At 35.9% G+C, this 22,614-nt stretch overlaps 1 protein-coding gene across 1 annotated transcript; it reads left to right on the forward strand.

Annotated features, from left to right (window-relative positions):
* Positions 1–363: 363 nt before the first annotated feature.
* LOC110928518 (serine/threonine-protein kinase VPS15) lies at positions 364–14,867 on the forward strand. Its single transcript, XM_022171530.2, has 11 exons — positions 364–990; positions 3,499–3,621; positions 3,708–3,753; positions 4,731–4,891; positions 6,067–6,146; positions 6,448–6,553; positions 7,846–8,022; positions 9,735–12,494; positions 13,395–13,642; positions 13,722–13,821; positions 14,471–14,867. The coding sequence occupies exons 1-11, from the start codon at positions 718–720 to the stop codon at positions 14,639–14,641; spliced, it is 4,245 nt and encodes a 1,414-aa protein (XP_022027222.1). The 5' UTR covers positions 364–717; the 3' UTR covers positions 14,642–14,867.
* Positions 14,868–22,614: the final 7,747 nt, after the last annotated feature.

Here is a 22,614-nt window from a genome sequence, read left to right on the forward strand (position 1 = left end):
GTGAACAGTGGTGGTGGCAGGTGGGGTGGATGGTGGCTGTGCGGTGAGTGTGAGAGAGATAATAAAAGAGTTTTTATCTTTTAGTTTATTATAAAATAGCCTCTGAATAAGAGTTACAAAATAGCCCATAGGGGGGTAAAATGACAAGAATACCCTCATGCGTAAGCCACATGACCATACCTAATCAAAAATCTAACTGGCTTTAGTCTAAAAGACATAGCGTAAGAATTTTGAAACGTTAAGAATAAAACTCGTCAAATTTAAAGGTAAATAACACCGCGTGAAACTCAGTGCAAACATAAAAAAAAAACAAAACTTAGTAATTTACTCAATATTTTTAGTCTTATTTAAACCATGTTTCTAACCTAGTTACATTACAAATGTAGATTCCAACAAAATAAACAGGGCAGCATGTTACTTGAAGAACAAGTGGAATCGAAGAACCCTAACTCAACCGATTGCAGCGATTTCAACCCCTAACTCCTCAGATTCCAAGCAATCAATCGATTATCATCACAAACCAGAACCACTCGATCGATTCCGCAATCAAACATCCTTCAATTTCAACTCAAATCCTCCCTCTATCGATGAATTGAGACACACAACAGATTACTTGCTTCACACGTCTCCGATCGATCGTACAATCACGTTATCTGAAACCCTACGAACTGAATTTGTTCCAATCTGTAATCGAACACCGAATTTAGGGCTAAAACCATGGGGAACAAGATCGCACGAACGACACAAGCTTCTGCAACGGAGTATTACCTCCATGACTTACCTTCTTCGTATAATCTGGTACTGAAAGAGGTTTTGGGACGAGCACGGTTCCTGAAATCGATACTGTGTAAGCATGACGAAGGATTGGTGCTAGTGAAGGTGTATTTTAAGCGTGGTGATTCGATTGATCTTCGTGAGTATGAACGGAGGTTGTCTCAGATTCGAGAGATATTTAGTCGTATGGAGAATCCTCACGTTTGGCCGTTTCAGGTATTTTGATTGTGTATGTTTGAGGATTTAGATTGTTAAACATGTTTTAGTTATGTGAAGTTGAAGTTAGGGCTCATTTGTTGTTTATGGAATGATTATAGATACACACACTAGATTGATATTTGTATGAAAGGAAAAGAGGTAGTGTATGTTACTATCTTATAGTGTATTAGTGCCTTAAAACTCTTAGTCAAATATTATTTGTAATTTGAAAGGTTATGCTATCCTATGAAAACAAAGTAGACATGTAAGAATTTCATAGAATGCGTATAGCATCATGACTGCAAAGTTCAAGAATACGTTTTTAGAATGGCTTGTAGTATTGCTTAGGTAACCCTTCAGGCTTTGTTCTAGAGGGAAACAAAAGATTAATGTAGAAAGCTTATTCATTATTATCATCCTTTTTAGCTAAGCAGTCAATAGTGGTGCTATAGCGGTTAGCGGACCTCAGGGTGTGTAGCGGTCCAAATAGCGGTGGCCTATAGCGGTTCCGCTATTAGCCCGGCGCTAAATGCCGCTAAATACCGCTTTTTGGCCGCTATTTGGAAACCTATATAGCGGTTATAGCAGTAACGGTGTTTGATTGTGTTAATTCTTAAATTAAATACTTCAAAGTTACTATTAGTGTTTGATTTGCAACAGGTTTTTGATAATGGAATGATATTACTATGAATTTGGACTGCTATAACTGCATAGCTTTTTAGGTGGGTAGTGCTTGTTGTATGGTAACTGTGAATTTGATGTGCATTTTTATCTTTTCTGTTGCATGGTGCCATTGGTCTTGGATTCTAATGGAATTATATAGACGGAACATAAAAAAAACTCATATTAAAGTATTTAAAGAGGGAAGATATGATAAGTAATTGTGTGGGTGTGCAATTTGGTTTGTTTTTTTTGGGTAAAGAAGAGGGTAAAGTTCACTTCTTGGATGATTTATCATGGAAAATAGGCCAAAAAGATCATTTAGGCTCTTGATGAATGATGACCTAGTAAATAAGTATAATAGAATGTAGTTGGAAGATTAAGGGGGTGTTTGGGGTTGAGTTTTGAAAATAGATTATGCGTTTTGAATAATTAGAATCAGATAATTAGCTGTAACAAAACGTGCTGCAGAAAGATAGTGTTTGGATTTGATTATGTTGTTTGATATCACAATAATCAGATAATCAACATTGTTTGGATTTGATTATGTTGTTTGATATCACAATAATCAGATAATCAACTATTTGAGTGTTTGGCAAGTATATATATTTTAAAAAAATAAATAAGTGAAAACGTAAAAAATCAGTTTTTGGATTATCACGTTTTCCTGCAGCAAGGGGTGACCTACTTATGGATTATCACGTTTTGAACTCTACAAAACGTAATAAATCACTTTTTATTAATTTTTTACCAAACACTCAAAATAGATTTTTTTGCGATTTCAAAACACAATAATCAAATAATCAGGTTGAAAACGCAATCCCAAACACCCCCTAAATATGCGCGTAGCATTGGGTGTAATATATAAAAAGCTGGATGTTTAGAACATATATAAGTCTGTCAGGTTTGATTTGGATTTTCGTTTTAGACAAATGTCACCACTCTGGTATGGAAGTGCCAAGGTACAACAATCATCAACTTGAGTTCTTGAATATGTAGAATCGGTAGTAAGGTTATTGGTCTAACAGAAATGGATATAAGGACTAAATTTGGTGACGTGTAAATAATCTTAAACTAAGACGCTTTCTCTGACGTTTCCGTTTTTTCATATCTGTCTATCAGCAACGGGGCCCACTTAAATTTCCCATTATTCCTTTAAGTACCCAAAATTAAAGCATTCAACTTTTTAATATTTATAATAATGTAACACATGTGCTTCAAATTTGCAGGTTTTCTGAACTGTATGATGTACTTAACACAACTAGTCTTTTATCCTAAAGAGTAAAGTACACGGATGGTCCCTGTGGTTTACCAAAATTTTGGATTTGGTCCCTAGCTTTCTAAAAGTAAACGGATGGTCCTTGTGGTTTGCACTTTGCAACACATTTAGTCTCTAGCGGGCCAACAAATCTAAAGGTTTCAGCAAGTCCAAGTTAGGGACTAAATACGTTACAAAGTGCAAACCATAGAGACCATCCATGTGACTTTTGACAAAGTTGGGGACTAAATGTGTTACAAAGTGCAAACCACTGGGACCATCCGTGTACTTTTAGAAAGATAGGGACCAAATCCGAAATTTTGGTAAACCACAGGGACCATTCGTGTACTTTACTCTAATCCTAAATGAGTTAGGGTAGGTCAAAATGAGTTTGAAGTAGTTCATTATAGCCTAAAATGATTCAATTTCTAGAATAATAAAATATGCTGTCTATTGTCTGCATCTATTGTTTGATTCTATATGCCAAAATAATTATCTACATATTTAGGCCTGCTGTGTATGCATATGGGTGACATACCAAGGTGGGTACAATGTTACATAAGTTATTTTGTTAGTAAAATATATTTTTAAAACAAAGTATTTTGCAGTTTTGGCTTGAGACTGATAAAGCTGCCTACTTATTGAGGCAATACTTCTTCAATAACCTTCATGATCGACTGAGTACACGGCCTTTTTTAAGCCTCGTTGAGAAGAAATGGCTGGCTTTTCAGGTTTGCCCATTATCCATATTAATTAATAATTTCGTTATTATCACATGATTACATGATTTGTTTTTTAAATGTTTTTTGCTGTGTAGTTGCTGTGTGCGGTGAAACAGAGTCATGATAATGGAGTTTGTCATGGTGAGCTCATTGATTTTTATTTCTTATTAATTTTTATATTTTGGGATAATGTGTACACAAGCCACACAAGTATTCCAAAGTTTTTACTTAGGCCATTCAAATATTTACTGTATTTTAAAGAGAAAGGTCGGTGGACCTTTCTCTTTTACCCCTCAAACTTTTGACAACATTTAGTATTAACCCTCAAACTTTTGACATGAGGCACATTCACTATTAACCCTCAAACTTTTGACAACATTCATTATTAACTTTTGACTTGAAACACTATTAACCCTCATCTTTAACCAAGTTACACATTCACTTCTAACTTTTGGTAATTGACAACTTTGACCCTCCAATCTTTTCTACTTAATAACTTAACACCTCCTTTTGTTTAAATTACGTTTACGATTTTATACCGCAACGTGCGACACATTATTATACCACGTTAGTGTCTAAATTACTTTTACGACTTTACGCTGCAACGTCCGAGACATACTCTTTTTTATCTATGTTTAATGACGTTAATGTCACGAACGTAACGTGTGTAACAAAGTAAAAAACACGTAATGTCATGTGCGCGCACCACACGTTAATGTCATCATCGTTACGCGTGTAACGAGGTCACTAACGCAACTTTGCTGCCGCAACACGCGGCACGGGTCAAAATTCTAGTTAAAACAACTTTAGAGGCAACCAAGTACTAATTTTGTTTCATTTATGCTTATTCTGGTAAAAAACGTACCGGGAAATTGTATTATAAAAAATCCAAAACTTTTGTCACTTTTAGAGTTGTAAATGATAAAAAATACCCCTGAAGCTATGTAAATATTGGACAATCTATCTACAGATGATTCTTTTGAGTAGATATTAGGGGCATTTTCTCGACTTTCGCAACTTTAGATGTGATGGAAGCTTTAAGTTTAAGGTCATTTTGTCAATTTACAATTTTTTAGCACGTTCTTTTCTACGGTGGTGTAAACTGATTACTTTTGCAGGTGATATTAAATGCGAGAACGTGTTGGTTACTTCTTGGAACTGGCTTTACCTTGCTGACTTTGCGTCCTTTAAACCAACATACATCCCTCATGATGATCCCTCTGATTTTTCTTTTTTCTTTGATACTGGAGGAATGAGACGCTGCTATCTTGCACCAGAGGTGAATTTACGCTTCTTAAATGTTGTTGCTTCTTTATTTTAAAATGGTCTTTTTTCTAATTTTGTATTTACCTTAACTTTATAAATGTCCTAAAGTACTTTTTAAAGTTTGTTTATAAGATCACCTATCTTGTAAGTTTCAAAAAGTAGTGATAAATTTTTAAGCTCTTAAGTTTTCTCTGGTACCCCCCTATGTACTAATTTAATTATTTTAATGAACTTACACACACACACACACACATATATATAGGGGATGGATACTTTGAGAACCACCCCGAGTTGAGAGAAGTCGTAAGAACTCCCTCCATGTGATGTTTTTTTCTTCTCATTTTTTTTGCTAATATGTTGTTGTATATGTTAATAACATTTATGGGAATGTAAAAAAAACATAGAAAAATATGTATGCAAAAAGTTACACATGTTTTGAAAAAGTTACGAAATTTAATATCCGTCATTTTTACATAGGTGTAAATTAGTTTTACACATATGTAAATTGCTGAATACGTAATCTTCTTTATATATATATTTTTTAAATTTCCATAAATGTTATTAACATAAAAAACATATTAGCAAAAAAAAATCAAGAAATTTTTTTTACTGGAGTTCTTATGAGATTGGTTTTAAAAAGCGAGAGGCGCACAAAAGCGACGAGGTCTAAAATTGAGGCGCAAAGCGCAAAAGCGGTGGGTTTTTTCGTACCTGAGGCGCAAGATGTTTATATAATTTTTTTTTTATATATCCCATACATATCCCATAGGTTTTTAGCTTCCTTTAACCAAAATATAGCTATAAGTAAGGCTTTTATACCATTTTAATTACATGTACAAGTCAAAAAACCCAAGGTACAACATTTTTATGCAGTAAAACGCCTAAGTTACATGAGGCACGCGCCTCAGTCCAAAAAGCCCACAAAAAATCATCAAAAAATGCGCCTTTTTGTCGCTTCCTGTAATTACACAAGGCGAGAAGCAAAAAAGCCCCAGACCTTGCGCCTTGTTGCGCCTAGGCGCGCCTAGGGCGCGCTTTTTAAAACCAAGCTTACGAGTTCTCTCAACTCGAGGTGGTTCTCAAGATATCCTGATCCTCTCTCTCTATATATATACATATACACACACACACAATTCAAATGAGAACACTAAATATCAAGATATCCTGATCCTCTACATTATTATTTAGAGATTGTATGAGCATGGAGGCGAGATTCAAGTTTCACAAGATGCACCTTTAAGGCCATCAATGGACATCTTTTCTGTTGGGCAAGTCTTTTCTTTTAACTATATTATTTATGCAGTACGTTGGTTCCGATTATTCATGCTAAACAGATAAAACAATGAAATTTTAGCTAAATTTTGTCCTTTATCTATATACCATGTAAGATTTTGAAACAGTCAGTACAAAATTTGTCAATTTTAAAGATAAAAAAGGACACCGCCTGAAATGTGGTATATAGATAAAGGACAAAATTTGTAATTCACCCTCATATTAATTTGTTTTAGTTTTTTTCTGTACATTACAAAAGTGAAATTACATAATATTCTTGTTTTGCTACTACTTTAGGTGTGTGATTGCAGAACTTTTCCTAGAGGGCCAACCCCTTTTTGAACTATCACGACTACTTGCATATCGAAGGGGCCAATTTGATCCTAGCCAACATTTGGAAAAGGTACACTATTTTGGCATCAAATCTAATACACACACACACACATATATATATACATATATGTGTGTTGTAGAAGGGTGACCGCACTATGCGGCGCGGAACATAGACACTGACGGGGGTGTGCATGGTTCGGTTCCGCTCGGTTATTAACCTCAACCGAAAGCAAAGTCATTCGTTAATATATTTTAACCAATCAGTTTTCGGTTAATTGAATCGATTTGTTCCGTTAGATTGTTGATTTTCGGGCGGTTCTGTTGATCATCCAAAACCAAACTTCGGTTAATTTTTTGCATAGAAAAAACATGAAATGGAGTCATAAATACATGAAATGGATTCATAAATACATGAAATGGATGTAGAAATACATGCAAACATGAAATGGAGATATAAAAGCTAGAAATGTATAAAAAAATGAATGGTTCAGTTCGGTTAACCAAGGGTACAAAAAAACGATAACTGATTATTGGTTAATTCGGTTTTTTGCGTCTCAGTTATTCATTTCCCCTAGACACTATTAATCAAGTAACACATCGATATTTTTGTTAAAAAAAACTATAGCAATACTATACTCAAATTAAAGAGAATAAAATGCTCGTTTTGATGGTGTAATTTAAAAAAAAAGGGTTATTGGATTTTATCACCCCCAACTATTGGCTATTGGCCGCTGCCACCCTCAACTATCACTTTGACGCCAGTCACCCCCAACTTAACACTTAGTGTGTTCTGTCACCACGTCGTTAACTAATCACTAACTTTTGATCTTGTTACTATACTTTTGGGGTGTCCTAAGATCCCTAAAACCTTCCTAAGGATCCCTATGACACCCCCAAAAGTATAGTACCAAGATCAAAAGTTAGTGATCAGTTAACGACGTGGTGACAAAACAAACTAAGTGTTAAGTTGGGGGTGATGGGCGTCAAAGTGATAGTTGGGGGTGGCAGCGGCAAATAGCCAATAGTTAGGGGTGATAAAATCCAATAACCCTAAAAAAATATAACGTATGTAAAAATTATGGTCATTTAAAAATTGTGGAGGTAGTTGGTTAATTTAAGGGGGCTAAAGTATAATTATTATTTAAATAAACAAAAACTAAGTAAAGTTGAGGGGGCAAAAGTGTAAGTATTATTTAAAAGACAGATTTGCCCCGAAAAAGTGGTTAACATGTGGATTATGTCTTGTACCTTAAGCAAGTTTAGTTGTACTAAAATTTTAAGATGTCCTTGTAAGATGTATTATATATAGTATAGGTATATTCATATATAGTTTCTTACAACTGTTATGAATATATGGTGCAGATTCCAGATTCAGGAATCCGCAAAATGATTCTTCATATGATTCAACTTGATCCTGATTCCCGTTGTTCTGCTGAAAGCTACCTGCAAACCTATGCAGGTGTTGTTCTTCCATGCTACTTCTCTCCATTCCTGCATAATTTATATTCAAATTTGAATCCAATCAATCCTGATTCTCGGGTAAGAAATATCCAATTTAGTGTTTGGTCTGAAGGATCGGAATGGACCAAAAAAGTGTGTTTGCAAACCTAATAGTTCTCTCAAAAGCTTATAATAAAACCTATAACATGTCTTCAGCTTTTTTTGTCGCTACTTTTTGTTATATTATGTACCGCTAAAAAAAACTATATGTATGTGTGTGTGTGTATAGGCTTCGGATCAAGAGAAAACCACCCCGAGTTGTGAGAACTTAGAGAACTCCGACTTCCCGTGCGAGTTTTGCCCTCATATTTTGCACAAACATAGATGAACATGTTACAAAAACACCTGTAAAAAATAATAAGTAAAATTCTGAGCGGTTTTTTCAGCCTTTTTACATTTACACCATTGTAAAAAGATGTTGACATCAGCACTTACACCCACTGTAAGGGTTTTTTTTACGGTGGTGTAAATCAACAAAAATCTTCTTTTTTTTTTTTTGGAAAAGTTGATTTTTTAGGTTTTTTTTTTTTTTTTTTTTTTTTTTTTTTTTTTTTTTGAAAAGGGGCAATTACATATACCCCCTATTAACTTCAAAAATTACATATATACCCGGTGTAAAATTTTATTTACATATATCCCCTTCCTAAAAGTAAAAAATTACAAATATACCCAATTTGATTTATTTTAATAAAAATAAATTAGAGAATGACAAATTTACCCTTTTTTATTCAAATAAAACTTCAAAACTTTTAGGTTTACCTATTTTTTTTATTAAATTACAAAAACGTCACCATCCCCTGCGCATTTTTCCGGCGAACTGCTGGAGAAGAAAGCTTAACAGGTTAAATTTATTAAAACTTTTAATATTATAACAAATATAAATCTGGTTGAACTAGCTAAGCTTGAAGCCCTTAAAACCTAAGATCTGGTTGAACTAGCTAAGCTTGAAGCCCTTAAAACCTAAGATCTGATGTTCGAAGTTCGAATCGTGTTATCTATTACTTTTGTATAACTAATCCCGTTATATCACTAAATTATTAAATTCTTATCTTTTGCTTTTGATAACCCTTTTTAATTGTGGGTTTTGAAATCTTGGACCAAAACAAGTAAACATGTAAGAATGGTTATGCCTGGGAATTGCATTTGTTCTTCCTGCTTGCTTCTTTAATTTGGTTTTTATTGTAATATAATATAATATAATATAATTATCTAGAAACACCGATTTCTACATAGCTTTAATGGTTACGTCTGGGAATCATTACATTCGCAATTCAGCAGTGTTTGTATGGGGTATAATTCTTTTGTGTTGTAAGGGTATATGTGTCATTTTGCTATAAGAAGGGGAAATATGTAATTTAAATTTTAGGTTGGGTAAATATGTAATTAAGGTTCTTAACAGGGGGATATATGTAATAATCCCTTTTGAAAAAGCCTTCGTTTTGACCGAGTTCGCTAAGTTCTTACAACTCATAGGAGTTTTCATTTTACCCTAATCCACATAAGTTTATCTTTTAAAAGATACAAGTAAAATAATTATTTCATTTCTCCTTAAAAATGTCTTGTCTAATGATAATTTAATTAGGAAATGGCAAAAAAAGTAAAATAAAAATACATACTTGATTGACTCTTTCCATTTCTCATGCTAATGGATCATTCCATTCCATTCCTTTCTAATTCCATTCCAATCAACCAAACAGACCCTAAAATCTGTATTTTCAATTCATAATTTTTATTTTCAACTTTTGATACAGGTAGCAATGCTCCAGCTTTCTTTCCCTGAAATACTAAAACAAATGTTAACCAACCGAACAGGCGAAGAAACCGATACAAAACCGAAGATGGAAGACGCGATTCTTTCCGAAAATTCTCCAAATCACAAACAAGGAAAGCTGCTTCAAACCATCTCCAATGTTTTCAAACGAAACCATCATCCATTCTTGCGAGAAATCGCAATGAGTGATCTAAACTCATTAATGTCCGACTACGACAACCAGTCAGATACTTTCGGAATGCCGTTTTTACCCTTACCACAAGACAACACAAGCTGTGAAGGAATGGTTCTGATCGCTTCGTTACTCTGTTCCTGTATACGAAACGTTAAAACGCCTCAGTTAAGACGAAGTGCGGTTTTGTTATTGAAGTCTTGCTCGTTATACATTGATGACGAGGATCGGTTACAACGCGTGCTTCCGTACGTCATCGCGATGCTCTCGGATCCGTCGGCAATCGTCAGATCTGCTGCTTTGGAGACCCTTTGTGATATTCTACCGTTGGTTCGCGATTTTCCTCCTAGTGATGCGAAGATATTCCCGGAATATATTCTTCCGATGCTTTCGATGCTTCCGGATGATCCGGAAGAAAGCGTTCGGATCTGCTATGCGAGTAATATTTCGAAACTTGCGTTAACCGCGTATGGATTTTTAATTCACTCGATAAGTTTAACGGAAGCAGGGGTTCTCAATGATCTTAGTACGAATCAGAAATCACAAAAAATAACCGGTAAAAACGATGCACAGCTGGCACAGTTAAGGAAATCGATAGCCGAAGTTATTCAAGAGCTTGTGATGGGACCGAAACAAACACCAAATATACGAAGAGCGTTGTTACAAGATATCGGTAATCTTTGTTGGTTTTTCGGTCAAAGACAAAGTAATGACTTTTTATTACCGATTTTACCCGCGTTTCTTAACGATCAAGACGAGCTTTTGAGATCGGTTTTTTACCGTCAGATAATTTATGTTTGTTTCTTTGTTGGTCAACGAAGTGTCGAGGAGTATCTTTTACCGTACCTTGAACAAGCGTTAGGTGATTCGACGGAGGGCGTAATCGTCAATGCGTTAGATTGTTTGTCTATTTTATGCACAAGTGGTTTTTTGAGGAAACGGATACTTCTCGAAATGATTGAACATGCGTTCCCGCTGTTGTGTTATCCAAGTCAATGGGTTAGAAGATCGGTGGTTACATTTATTGCAGCGAGTAGTGAAAGTCTAGGTGCAGTTGATTCGTACGTTTTTCTTGTTCCGCTAATTCGTCCTTTTCTTCGTCGGCAACCATCATCGTTAGCTTCCGAAAAAGCTCTTTTTTCGTGTTTAAAACCACCGGTTTCGCGACAGGTGTTCTACCAGATTTTAGAAAACAACCGGAGCTCTGACATGTTGGAACGACAGAGAAAAATATGGTACAACAACTCGTCTTCTTCAAAAGCTAAACAATCGGAAAACGATGACACGTACCAGAAAAACATTCGTGAGTTGGATCAAATGAAAATGTGGCCCGATCGGAGGCCCGTTACAGGCGCGATTCATCAGTCGTTTACCCTCGGTGAAATCGGAAGCTTTGCTAGAACCGCTTCGGGGTCTGTTGATATTTTGGATCCGTTATTTTCGGATAAGTTAAAGTTTTCGGGATTTATGTCACCGCAAATTAGCGGTGCGAGTAGTTTAATTGGTGATAAGTCTTCAGATGGTATACCTTTATACTATTTCAAATACGATAACAAGAAATCACCACCGGGAAGTGCCCCGTCAGCACCGGAATCGTTATCATCGTCAACCGATCCGCAACTTCACAGAGTGGTACACGAGCTTGAAGATCGTGAACCGGATCAAACCGTCCACGTCAGCAATAAGTTTCAAGAACTTCACGTCAGTAACAAGTTTCAAGAAACGGGAACTCTAAAAGGAATCTCGGTTATGGCGGATGATAACTCGAACTCGCCGGCAATTCCCGATCCCGGGTGGCGGCCACGTGGCGTGTTGGTGGCGCACCTACAAGAACACCGTTCAGCCGTCAACGACATCGCACTCTCAACGGACCAGACGTTTTTCGTTACCGCGTCTGATGATTCCACCGTTAAGGTTTGGGATTCTCGGAAGCTGGAAAAGGACATTTCGTTTAAATCGAAATTAACGTATTGCCTAGACGGAAGCCGAGCACTTTGTACCACGATGATTCACGGGTCAGCCCAAGTTGTCGTCGGGGCGTCTGATGGTACAATCCATACATTTTCAGTCGATTATGTCTCTCACGGGCTTGGAACCGTTGTTGAAAAATACTCCGGAATCACCGACGTTAAAAAGAATAATATCAAAGAAGGTGCTATCCTCACGTTACTAAACTACACGTCAGCTGGTGGTGATGATGGTAAAATGTTTCTTTACAGCACACAGAATTGCGGGATACATTTATGCGATACACGAGAAAATACAAATTCGTGGAATACGAAAGTGGTTCCGGAAGAAGGTTACGTGTGTGCACTTGTGGCGAGTCCATGTGGTAATTGGTTTGTTTCTGGTTCTTCAAGGGGTGTTTTAACGTTATGGGATTTGAGATTCGGTATACCCGTTAATTCTTGGCAGTATTCGGTTGCGTGCCCTATTGCCGATATGTGTCTTTTTGTTCCTCCGAATCAGAGTTCGTCGTTATCTTCAACGGTTAGGCCGCTTGTTTATGTTGCTGCTGGCTGTAATGAAGTTTCTTTGTGGAATGCAGAAAATGGGAGTTGTCATCAGGTACATTACACATTACACATTTGGGCTTTAGTCTATACTCGTTTTTTACCCGCCGTGTGTTGCGGCGGTGTATGATAACTCAAATTTATACTGTCGAATCAAAACGTATTACATTTGACCCAATTTGTTTTAAAACAAAATTTACATAGTCCAACTCAAAACATACATAAAAAACATTATATAGTTGACCCGGCTCGTTTTCAAACAAAAATTACGTTAAAGGTTAGACGAACTCGAATTTATACCGACACATCCACAAAAATAAAAACGTGAGAAATTAGTTTTAGGGTAAGCTCGAAACTTTAGAAACTTGAGGGGGTCAAAGAGACATACCTTTGACATTATAGCAAAATTTGGGGGTAGAATGGGTTACATGTCAAAAGTATGAGGGTTAAAGAGAAGTTAGAAAGTATGGGGGCCTTTACTGTCAAGTTAGAAAGTAAGAGGGTCATTTTTGTCAAGTTAGAAATTTGAAGGTTGAATTTTGTCAATTTAGAAAAGTTGGGATGACTTTTGTCAAATCAGAAAGGTGGTCGGCACCGACCTTTCAATTTAAGATAATATATAATATCTTTCATTTACTTATTTATTTGTTATTTTTTTAAGAGGGGTGGGGTTGCATTTGTATTTGATTGTGTGAGATGTTGAATAATTTGAAGCAGAGAATGAGACGGATTCGATTTTGTTGCGGTCAATATGAAACTACCATCTAAATATTCACAAACATGATATGCTTATAATTAGTTGCTGTACATTGCGGCATAGAAAGGAGTGTTTGGATGTTCTTTTGCTGTTTGAAGCTCTAATAATTAGATCACTAAACATCGATTATTTGTAAAACTTTCTTTTTCTTTGTTTCCTTTTTTTTTCTAATAAAATGCTAATTTGTCTTATATGCAGGTACTGAGGGTTGCAAATAGTGATAACGAGACCGAGACATCCGACCTACCATGGGCCTTGGCCCGCCCATCCAACAAAACACATTCTAAAGTAGATTCTAGAAGGAACGTAAATTTCAAGTACAGAGTCGATGAACTGAACGATCCTCCACCACGATCACCCGGAATCCGTTCACTGCTCCCATTACCTGGCGGTGATCTGTTAACCGGTGGCACCGATTTAAAAATCCGCAGATGGGATCATGCTAGGTTTCTATCTTTCTTCTCTATCCATCTTCGTTTCATCGAAATGTTATTATAGTATTGGTACTGACCTTTGTTAATGCAGCCCGGAGCGAACTTATTGCGTCTGTGGTCCGTCGATTAAAGGTGTTGGAAATGATGAATTTTATGAAACCAAATCCAGTTTTGGTGTGCAAATTGTTCAGGTTAGTCGATACGGTTCTTGGCTTTATAATGGTTGTGTATTGAATGCGCCCTTGCTAAACATTAAACAACTAAAGTAAAAATTATTTTACAATAGAGTAAAATGCCATTTTCGTCCCCGAGGTTTGGCCAGTTTTGCGACTTTCGTCCAAAGGTTCGTTTTTCCGCATCTGGATTCAAACGGTTTGAAATCTTTGCCATTTTCATCTGGCTTGTTAACTCCATCCATTTTTCTCCGTTAAGTCAGGGGTATTTCCGTCTTTTTTTTAACTTAAAGGGGCAATTTGGTCTTTTTCATTTTATGTAAAAAGGCCGAATACCCCTGAAAAAGACCGAATTGCCCTTTAAGTAACAAAAAACCCCAACTTAACGGTGAAAAAAATGGATGGAGTTAACGAGCCAGATAAACATGACAATATTTCAAACATTTTGGAACCAATTCTGGAAAAAAAAACCTTTGGACGAAAGTCGCAAAACTGACCAAACCTCAGGGATGAAAATGGCATTTTACTCTAAAAAATATTAAAACAATTTAACTGAAGTTGTAAAACATGTACAATATTGAATATGGTTTTTTTTAATCATTCTGTTATGATTGTTAATAATAATAAGTTAATTAAGTTATTAATAAGTCTTACTTGTTAATAACAGGAGTCAAAAAGGCGAGAAACTAGGCCGACCGGAAAAGCAGTTCTTGCAGCTGCCGCCACCGACACTGGTGGCTGTCACCGTGACTCTATCCTCTCTTTGGCTTCTGTGAAACTGAACCAGAGACTGCTGTTATCAAGCAGTAGAGATGGCACCGTCAAGGTTTGGAAGTAGACTGGTGATTTTACTTGTATATATGTAGTATTAGTGCATCCCAACACTGCATTATAACTTTTTATATTTATTATATGTATATTATTTTATATATAATATTTTATGTATAGTACTATTTAAGGCTGTGATTAGCATCAAGGTTATCAGCTTCTGTATCTATTATGCTTGATAACATTTTTTTGATCATTCATTTGCTTTACTTTTATAGCATGTAGATATTGCCTAATATACACTTGTTCGCGGTTGGTTCTGTTTTATTTTTGGCTAAAACTGAAGGTATAACCGACGTATTGGTTACGGTTATAAATGGTTTGGTTATTAGAGGAAAATGGTTTAAGTTCATTTGGTTAATCATTATTTAATCGCGACTTTAGACGTAACAAGAAGGGCAATGATATTTTGGTCAAATAAAATATTGGCAATTCTAGTCCTTTTTTAATCTATAAAGAAGAATAAACTACAACAAATGTATGCCATTTATTACAAAAATAATAACAGAAGTTTTCCCACCATATTATTTATAGAAAAAATAGATCTGGTTGTTAATGATCATGTAACGGCCATCTTCAGTGTATTGTAACAAAAGATTTTTGGTATATAATATGCTATTGATAAAAAATATAAAAATATAAGGGATGGTTTTATGGTTGGTTTAGTTGAGTTAATTAGGTAATTTATGCACATATAACATAACAGGAGGATAAAAATCAGTTATAAAAAACCTCATAACCGGACCATCCGTTCTTAATTGATATGGTTATTTCAGTTAAGTTATATGGTTATTCGGGTTATGGTTCAGTTTTCTATCAACCTGGAATGTGTAACTGCTTAATAATTTAATTGGTGATCCGTCGCATAACTCATCCAGGAATTTTTTGCCGGAATAGGTGGTTTGACCACCAAAAGATCACCTCTAGGTGGGCTTGTATTAAAAGAGTGAAAGTAGGTATATAGTTATTTGATATGGCGATATTCAGGGTGTTTCTGACACAAATCTGGGACTTTATTTAATATCGCTATATCATATACATATATACATCAATATCGCTATTTGATATACATATATACATCAATATCGCCAACTCAAACATATATATATATATATATATATATATATATATATATATATATATATATATATATATATATATATATATATATATATAGAGTGGAGTTATTATAAAAAAGGCCTAAAGTGTGAGAAAGGTAAGAAAGAATCTCAACCATTAGATCTAAATTAATTGAAAAGGGTAAGATTGTAAATTCAAATATGGTAATCCTTGATTTAAGGATTTGGAGAGAGAAAAACCTGGATTTTAGGACTTATAACCGTCCATAAATATAACACCATTCATAGCATGTTCATACATGGTGTTTTAAATATAACACAATTCAGAAAAAAATAACACCATTCAGCAAACAAAATAACACCATTCGGTACAAAATAACACCATTCAGCAAACAAAATAACACCATTCAGTAAACAAAATAACACCATTCAGCAGTAAAAAAAAACACCATTCAGTACAAAGAATATAACACCATTCAGTACAAAGAATATAACACCATTCAGTACAAAAATAACACCATTCAGTACAAAAATAACACCATTCAATACAAAAAAAAACACCATTAATGAAAATAAAAAAAACACCATTCAGAAAAAAAAAACACCATTCAGAAAATAAAATATAACACCTCTGTATCATCTTCTTCACTTCCGGCACCACCACCACTGCCACTTCCGGCACCACCACTGCCGATCCAACACCACCACCACCGCCGCCGCTCGAACCACCACCGCCGCCGCTCGAACCACCACAATAAACATGCGATCTTCATCAATCGGATCAAAAACCACAAAAAAAACTCCAATCGATGACCTACATAAAGCCGATTCACAAGAACAACTGCTGAAATCCGATTTTCGTTTCATGTTACCAACGATTTCTGCGATTGGAGAGAGAGAGAGCTCTCTGGTAGTAGTGCGATTGGAGAGAGAGAGAGAGATTGTAGGAATTTTAATTACAGTTACCTCTTTTGAATGGATTTAAAAGACTTTATTACCCCTATAATTTTCAATTCAGTCCAAAAAATAAAATAAATTTTACATTTTGGTCCCTATTAATCTAAACCATTAGATCAAAGATCTAATGGTGTGTATTCTTTCTTATCCTTCTCACACTTTTAGTCTTTTTTACAGGATCCTCTACCTATATATATATATATATGAATATCGCTATATCATATACATATATACATCAATATCGCCAACTAGAACATATATATATAAGAATATCGCTATCCCATGTATACATATACTTTAATATCGCCATTTGAAACATATATATATATATATACCAATATCGCAATTCGAAAGATATATATATATATATACCAATATCGCCATTTGAAACATATATACATACCAATATCGCCATTTGAAACATATATATGAATATTATATTAATTGGATTCATTGGATGTATACATCTCTTTGTCATATATTGTTTCAGAACATGCAAAGACATGCATAGGCTCAGTATTAAAGTTGCCTATATATATATATTATATGTTGTAGGTGGGAATATTAAGAGGTCGAATAGTTTGAATAGTTGTGTTTCAGAAGCATGCATTGGATTGAATAGTGCATTGCAGTGCACAACTTTTCATAGAGTGTATAGAGTGTATTGTATTGTAGTGTAATTCAATTCATACACAGTAAAACTTGCAGAATGGCGTTGTTTGTAGCTATTCGACTTTTATTTTTATCCTTGTATTTTGTTTATGATATTTTATTTTGTGTTGTCAAAAAACGTCCAACGTGGCCTTTTCCGTGGCCGTTTCCTCACCCGTGTGGCTCCCACCACCGGGTTCGTTTGTCTCTAACTTATAAGGAGGGGTAAATTTGTCCGGGGACCAGGGGCGTCTGGTCGGCGGAAAGCATTTCGACTCATTCAGAGGGGCCCGAAAGTCGTTAAAACTAGACACAGGACCGGTAAGACCAGCATCCGGAGCTGTAGCGTTACAAAGATTTCTGTACAAACAGCCTAAAACAGCACTTCCCCAAATGGATCTGAGAAAATTGCCCCAAATCTTCTAGGAAAGGCAGATAATGAAGAGCTATCCAATTATTCGAATTAACAGGAATAATGTACATCCTAGTAAATAAAAAATTACTAAACGAGCACGTATAATGCACGCTTCGTCCGTTGCCGTTTCTTCATTTAACGGTGCTATTATCTGCTGTAAAATACGGACTGAACTTATTCTTTTCCCCCCAAAATGATTTTTTTCAAGGGTAAATCCCAACAAATTTTGACACATTATAACGCCGTTGGTCAATGTAATCGGCGTTTCCATACCGGAAAATACCTCCCCATTTATTGGTAGACCCCACAAAACATTAATGTCTTGTAGAGTCACTGTGGTTTCACCGAAGGGGAGGTGAAAAGTGTGGGTTTCGGGCCTCCAACGCTCAACCAACGCGTTTATTAACGCGTGGTCAATGTACCGATACCCACTATCGAGGATACCGCCGAAGCCCGCTTGACGAATTATACTTTGGACGCGTGGTCCTATCGGATTATCCTTTATAAGCGACCAAAATGAACGATCGGCACGTTTTATACTCATTGGCTCCCGAATCCCGATAGTCCTCGGGGCGCTTGAAAACCTCCCTCGCACGATGTTCATTTGCCAAAAACAACACTGTACTGTAAAGGGGACCGGAGTGAATCTGATAACTCATGTTTAAACCGTTTAAAAATTTAGTATGAGAGGTGGTATACAGAAGATGAGTATGAGATATGGGAGCTGATCGATGGTTTATATCATCATCATCATCATCTTTTAATTTGATAAGACTTGCCATTCTGCAAGTTTTACTGTGTATGAATTGAATTACACTACACTACAATACACTCTATGAAAAGTTGTGCACTGCAATGCACTATTCAATCCAATGCATGCTTCTGAAACACAACTATTCAAACTATTCGACCTCTTAATATTCCCACCTACAACATATAATATATATATAGGCAACTTTAATACTGAGCCTATGCATGTCTTTGCATGTTCTGAAACAATATATGACAAAGAGATGTATACATCCAATGAATCCAATTAATATAATATTCATATATATGTTTCAAATGGCGATATTGGTATGTATATATGTTTCAAATGGCGATATTGGTATATATATATGTTTCAAATGGCGATATTCTTTTATATAACAACATCGAACAGTGATATTCATATATATATATATGTTTGAGTTGGCGATATTAAAGTATATGTATACATGGGATAGCGATATTCTTATATATATATATATATATGTTTGATATAGCGATATTCATATATATATATATATATGTTTGAGTTGGCGATATTGATGTATATATGTATATCAAATAGCGATATTGATGTATATATGTATATGATATAGCGATATTAAATAAAGTCCCAGATTTGTGTCAGAAACACCCTGAGTATCGCCATATCAAATAACTACATACCTACTTTCACTCTTTTAATACAAGCCCACCTAGAGGTGATCTTTTGGTGGTCAAACCACCTATTCCTGCAAAAAATTCCTCATCCAGTTACTGTTTTTTTTTTTCCTGAAGATCTTTTTCAATATCCATTAATTTATTCATAGAACTAAAGTGACTTGTAAACTCATATGGTTCAGTTATATCTATGAAGATTATGTTAGTTCACCATGAAGAACGAATCCTTGGTGTCGTCGAGAAGCAGTTTGACCCATAAGCGTTGTGCTTTGATGGTGCGTAAATCTGGTGTAGACCAATCACCTTTAGATCATGTTACTTGAATAGATGACTAATGTATCTGAAAGAATTCTATCATTTGAATGCTAGTCTGGTTTTTGTTTAATAAAATGATTTACAAGGTTTAACACATTAAAAACACAGACAGTGACCCATCTGAGCCACTTAACCTGTTTCCTTTTGAGCTAATTTTTTTTTCAACTTTTTGACCCGTTAGAGATAAAACGCGACCCATTTTCCATCCATAAGTTAATGGTTGAAATTGCCACCTCTAGCCTTTTTCTTTACAATTTAATTAGTTGAATCTTGTAAATGCATCGCCTTTTTCGTTGTAGATATAACGAGTTTATGGGTCAAGTTATTCTACAAAGGCTTCTAATTGTAAGAAGTGTAAGAAGGATTTATAGAGTGACAAGTGTCCAATAACCTAAAACTAAACCCCACTACATCACCACCAAAAACCTAAACACCCACCCCCACCCCACCACCACCCAAAAACGTAACCCCCCCCCCCCCCCTGCAAAAAAAAAAAAAACAAAAAACCTAAAAAAACCTAACCCCCCCCCCCCCCACACCCCCCCCCCCCCAAACCTTAAAAAAATCTAAAAAAACCTAAACCCCCACCCCCACCCAAAAACCTAAACCCCCACCCCCTCGGCAAAAAAAAAAAAAATTTTTTTTTTAGGGTGGGTGATGTGTGGGGGGGGGGGGGGGTTTGGTGGTGGTGGATTTTAAGGTTTTTTTTTTTTTTTGTAGTGCGGTTTTTTTGTGTAGTGGGTTTCTTAGGTTATTAGACACTTGTCACTCTATAAATCCTTCTTACACTTCTTACAATTAGGATCCTTTGTATTTGATCCTAATCCACGAGTTTATATCAAAAAATCATACCAGATGCTTATACCACGGTCTCCTGAGAGCCCATCTTGGTCTGTAAGTGCGCGTTCGGCCATCATTAATCTGTCATTTATTTCTCTCATTCTCCATGGTTGATTTTTCCACACAAATGCCCAACCTTTTTTTTTTTTATTTCCTAAAGCTCAATATTTTAAAGAGTTAATTACTGTTTTCGTCCATGTGGTTTGTCAAAAATCACTATTTCAGTCCATTAGTTTAAAAATTGCGATTTCAGTCCCTATGATTTCACTTTCGTAACCATTTCAGTCCCTGTGATTTCACTTTCGTAACCATTTCAATCCATTTATTCTGTTAAGTACAGGGACTGAAATGGTTACGAAAGTGAAACCACATGGACTGAAATCACAATTTTTAAACTATCGGACTGAAATAGTGATTTTTGACAAACCACAGGGATGGAAACAGTAATTAACTCATATTTTAAAACTTGAATTCAATAATTTTAAAATTTTAAAATTGTTTATTAGTGTTTTGTAAAAATCGCGACTACTCGACGATTAATCGCTAGTCGGCCAATAACTGAGTAATTTTTCGTTAACCAGTCCATTAATCGCTAGTCAGCTCTAGTCAGGCCTAGTCGGACCCATGGTTATAAAACAAGGTCTTCAAGGCCGAGTACTCTCCGAGTAGTCGCTACAAGGTAGGCTGCCGAGACGACTTTCTTTAACTCCACCTAATTGCTCGGAATCAATCAAACGCGGTCAACCTCGGCCGTAATCGAATCTAGTAGGTCAACTGGGCCGAGTTTGACTTACAAAATAAAATATAATTTCTATGCCTATCATATTAAAGAATGAATATTATTTTCATGTATTTTGTTATAATTATTAGTAAATTTATGTTATTTCACATATATTTAATTTCCGAAAACTAATTTCTTTATAATTTAACATGTCCGAGTACTCACAGAGTACTCTCCGCCTAGGCCGAAAACTAATTTCTTTATAATTTAACATGTCCGACTAATTTCTTTATAATTTATTTACAATCTACCCGGGTACGAGTATGACCGGGTTTTCAATTTTTGGGTATTGGCAATACCTGGATTGGGTTCGGGTCCAAGTATTGGCCAGAAAATCTATACCCTATGTTAGGGATGAGCAAATACCGATCCCGTCCCGATACGGATAATCCCGATCCCGAAATTTCATGAATACTTGATACCGATACCGAAGGTATCGGTATTTTGAGGGTAAAAAGTCGGTATTTTACCGATACCGTACCGATACCGAAAAAACCAAAATGTGGATACCGTTTCCGATACCGAAACATGTCGGGATCGGGATGGGATCGGTATTTTATACCATTTGCTCATGCCTACCCTATGTACCCGGGTTCGGGTATTCTATACCCACGTATTAGAATACCCTATTTTCGGGTTCGGGTATGGATCGGGTACGGTTCAGACATTTGAAAAGAACCTGATCCGGGTATTCAAAAAACCTGGTACCGCTGAAAAGAAACAGATGTGCAGCCACTGTTGTGCGAGTTTGTAAGTTGTTATTTGTAGCTTTATGTTATTTGACTTCATAATTGTAGTTTTTTGTTATTTGACTTCAAAATTGTATAGCCATTAAAACAGACCTTGAACACAGCCTGCACACAGCAATGGTCAAACCCGATCTGTACCCGGTAGCGAGTATAATCAAAACCTGGTCTGGATATTCGTTAAACCCGGGTATCGGTAATTCAAAAACCGGCTACGGGTATTTATTAAACCTGGGGTACAAAGCGGGTCTAAAAAAACCCGGTTACGGTTTGGGTTCGCAGTGGCTATACCTACGTAGCACGGGGATGCCTAGAACCATCGGGTACCCGTCCCGGGGACGGGGACGCCATGGGGACGTCCCCTAAACGTTTCTGGGTATTGGGGACGGCGACTACACTTTCGGGGACGGCGAATACAAGTTTCGGGGACGTATCCTGTTATTTTTAGGGTTTTTTCTTTTAAATCTTTCAAATTCCATAACAAACAATCAGCCTTTCAATTAAAAAACCCGATCAACATTCAATTATACATAACGTCGGCCTTTCCGTTCTTTCTCTTCTCAATTCATCATCATATTCATCATCATTTGTCTTAATCATCATCTATATTCATCATCGATTATCGCTTCTCAAAGAACACAAGGATCATCAGCTACCCGTTTATATTTTTTATTTTTTATATTTTTTTGCCGTACCCGTATCTTGGATTTTTGTGTTTTGTTGTTCCCCGTACCCGTATCGTCCCCGCACCCCAGTCCCGTACCTGTTCCC

This window comes from Helianthus annuus, chromosome 3 (genome assembly GCF_002127325.2).
Source record: "Helianthus annuus cultivar XRQ/B chromosome 3, HanXRQr2.0-SUNRISE, whole genome shotgun sequence".
In the NCBI taxonomy this organism is placed as follows: domain Eukaryota; kingdom Viridiplantae; phylum Streptophyta; class Magnoliopsida; order Asterales; family Asteraceae; genus Helianthus; species Helianthus annuus.

Bases quoted from the DNA above. Each gene is read 5' to 3' on its own strand.
- LOC110928518 (XM_022171530.2), top strand. From the start codon at position 718: ATGGGGAACAAGATCGCACGAACGACACAAGCTTCTGCAACGGAGTAT. The intron at 12,495-13,394 runs GTACATTACACA...TCTTATATGCAG, and splicing joins AAAATGGGAGTTGTCATCAG to GTACTGAGGGTTGCAAATAG. The intron at 13,643-13,721 runs GTTTCTATCTTT...TTGTTAATGCAG, and splicing joins CGCAGATGGGATCATGCTAG to CCCGGAGCGAACTTATTGCG.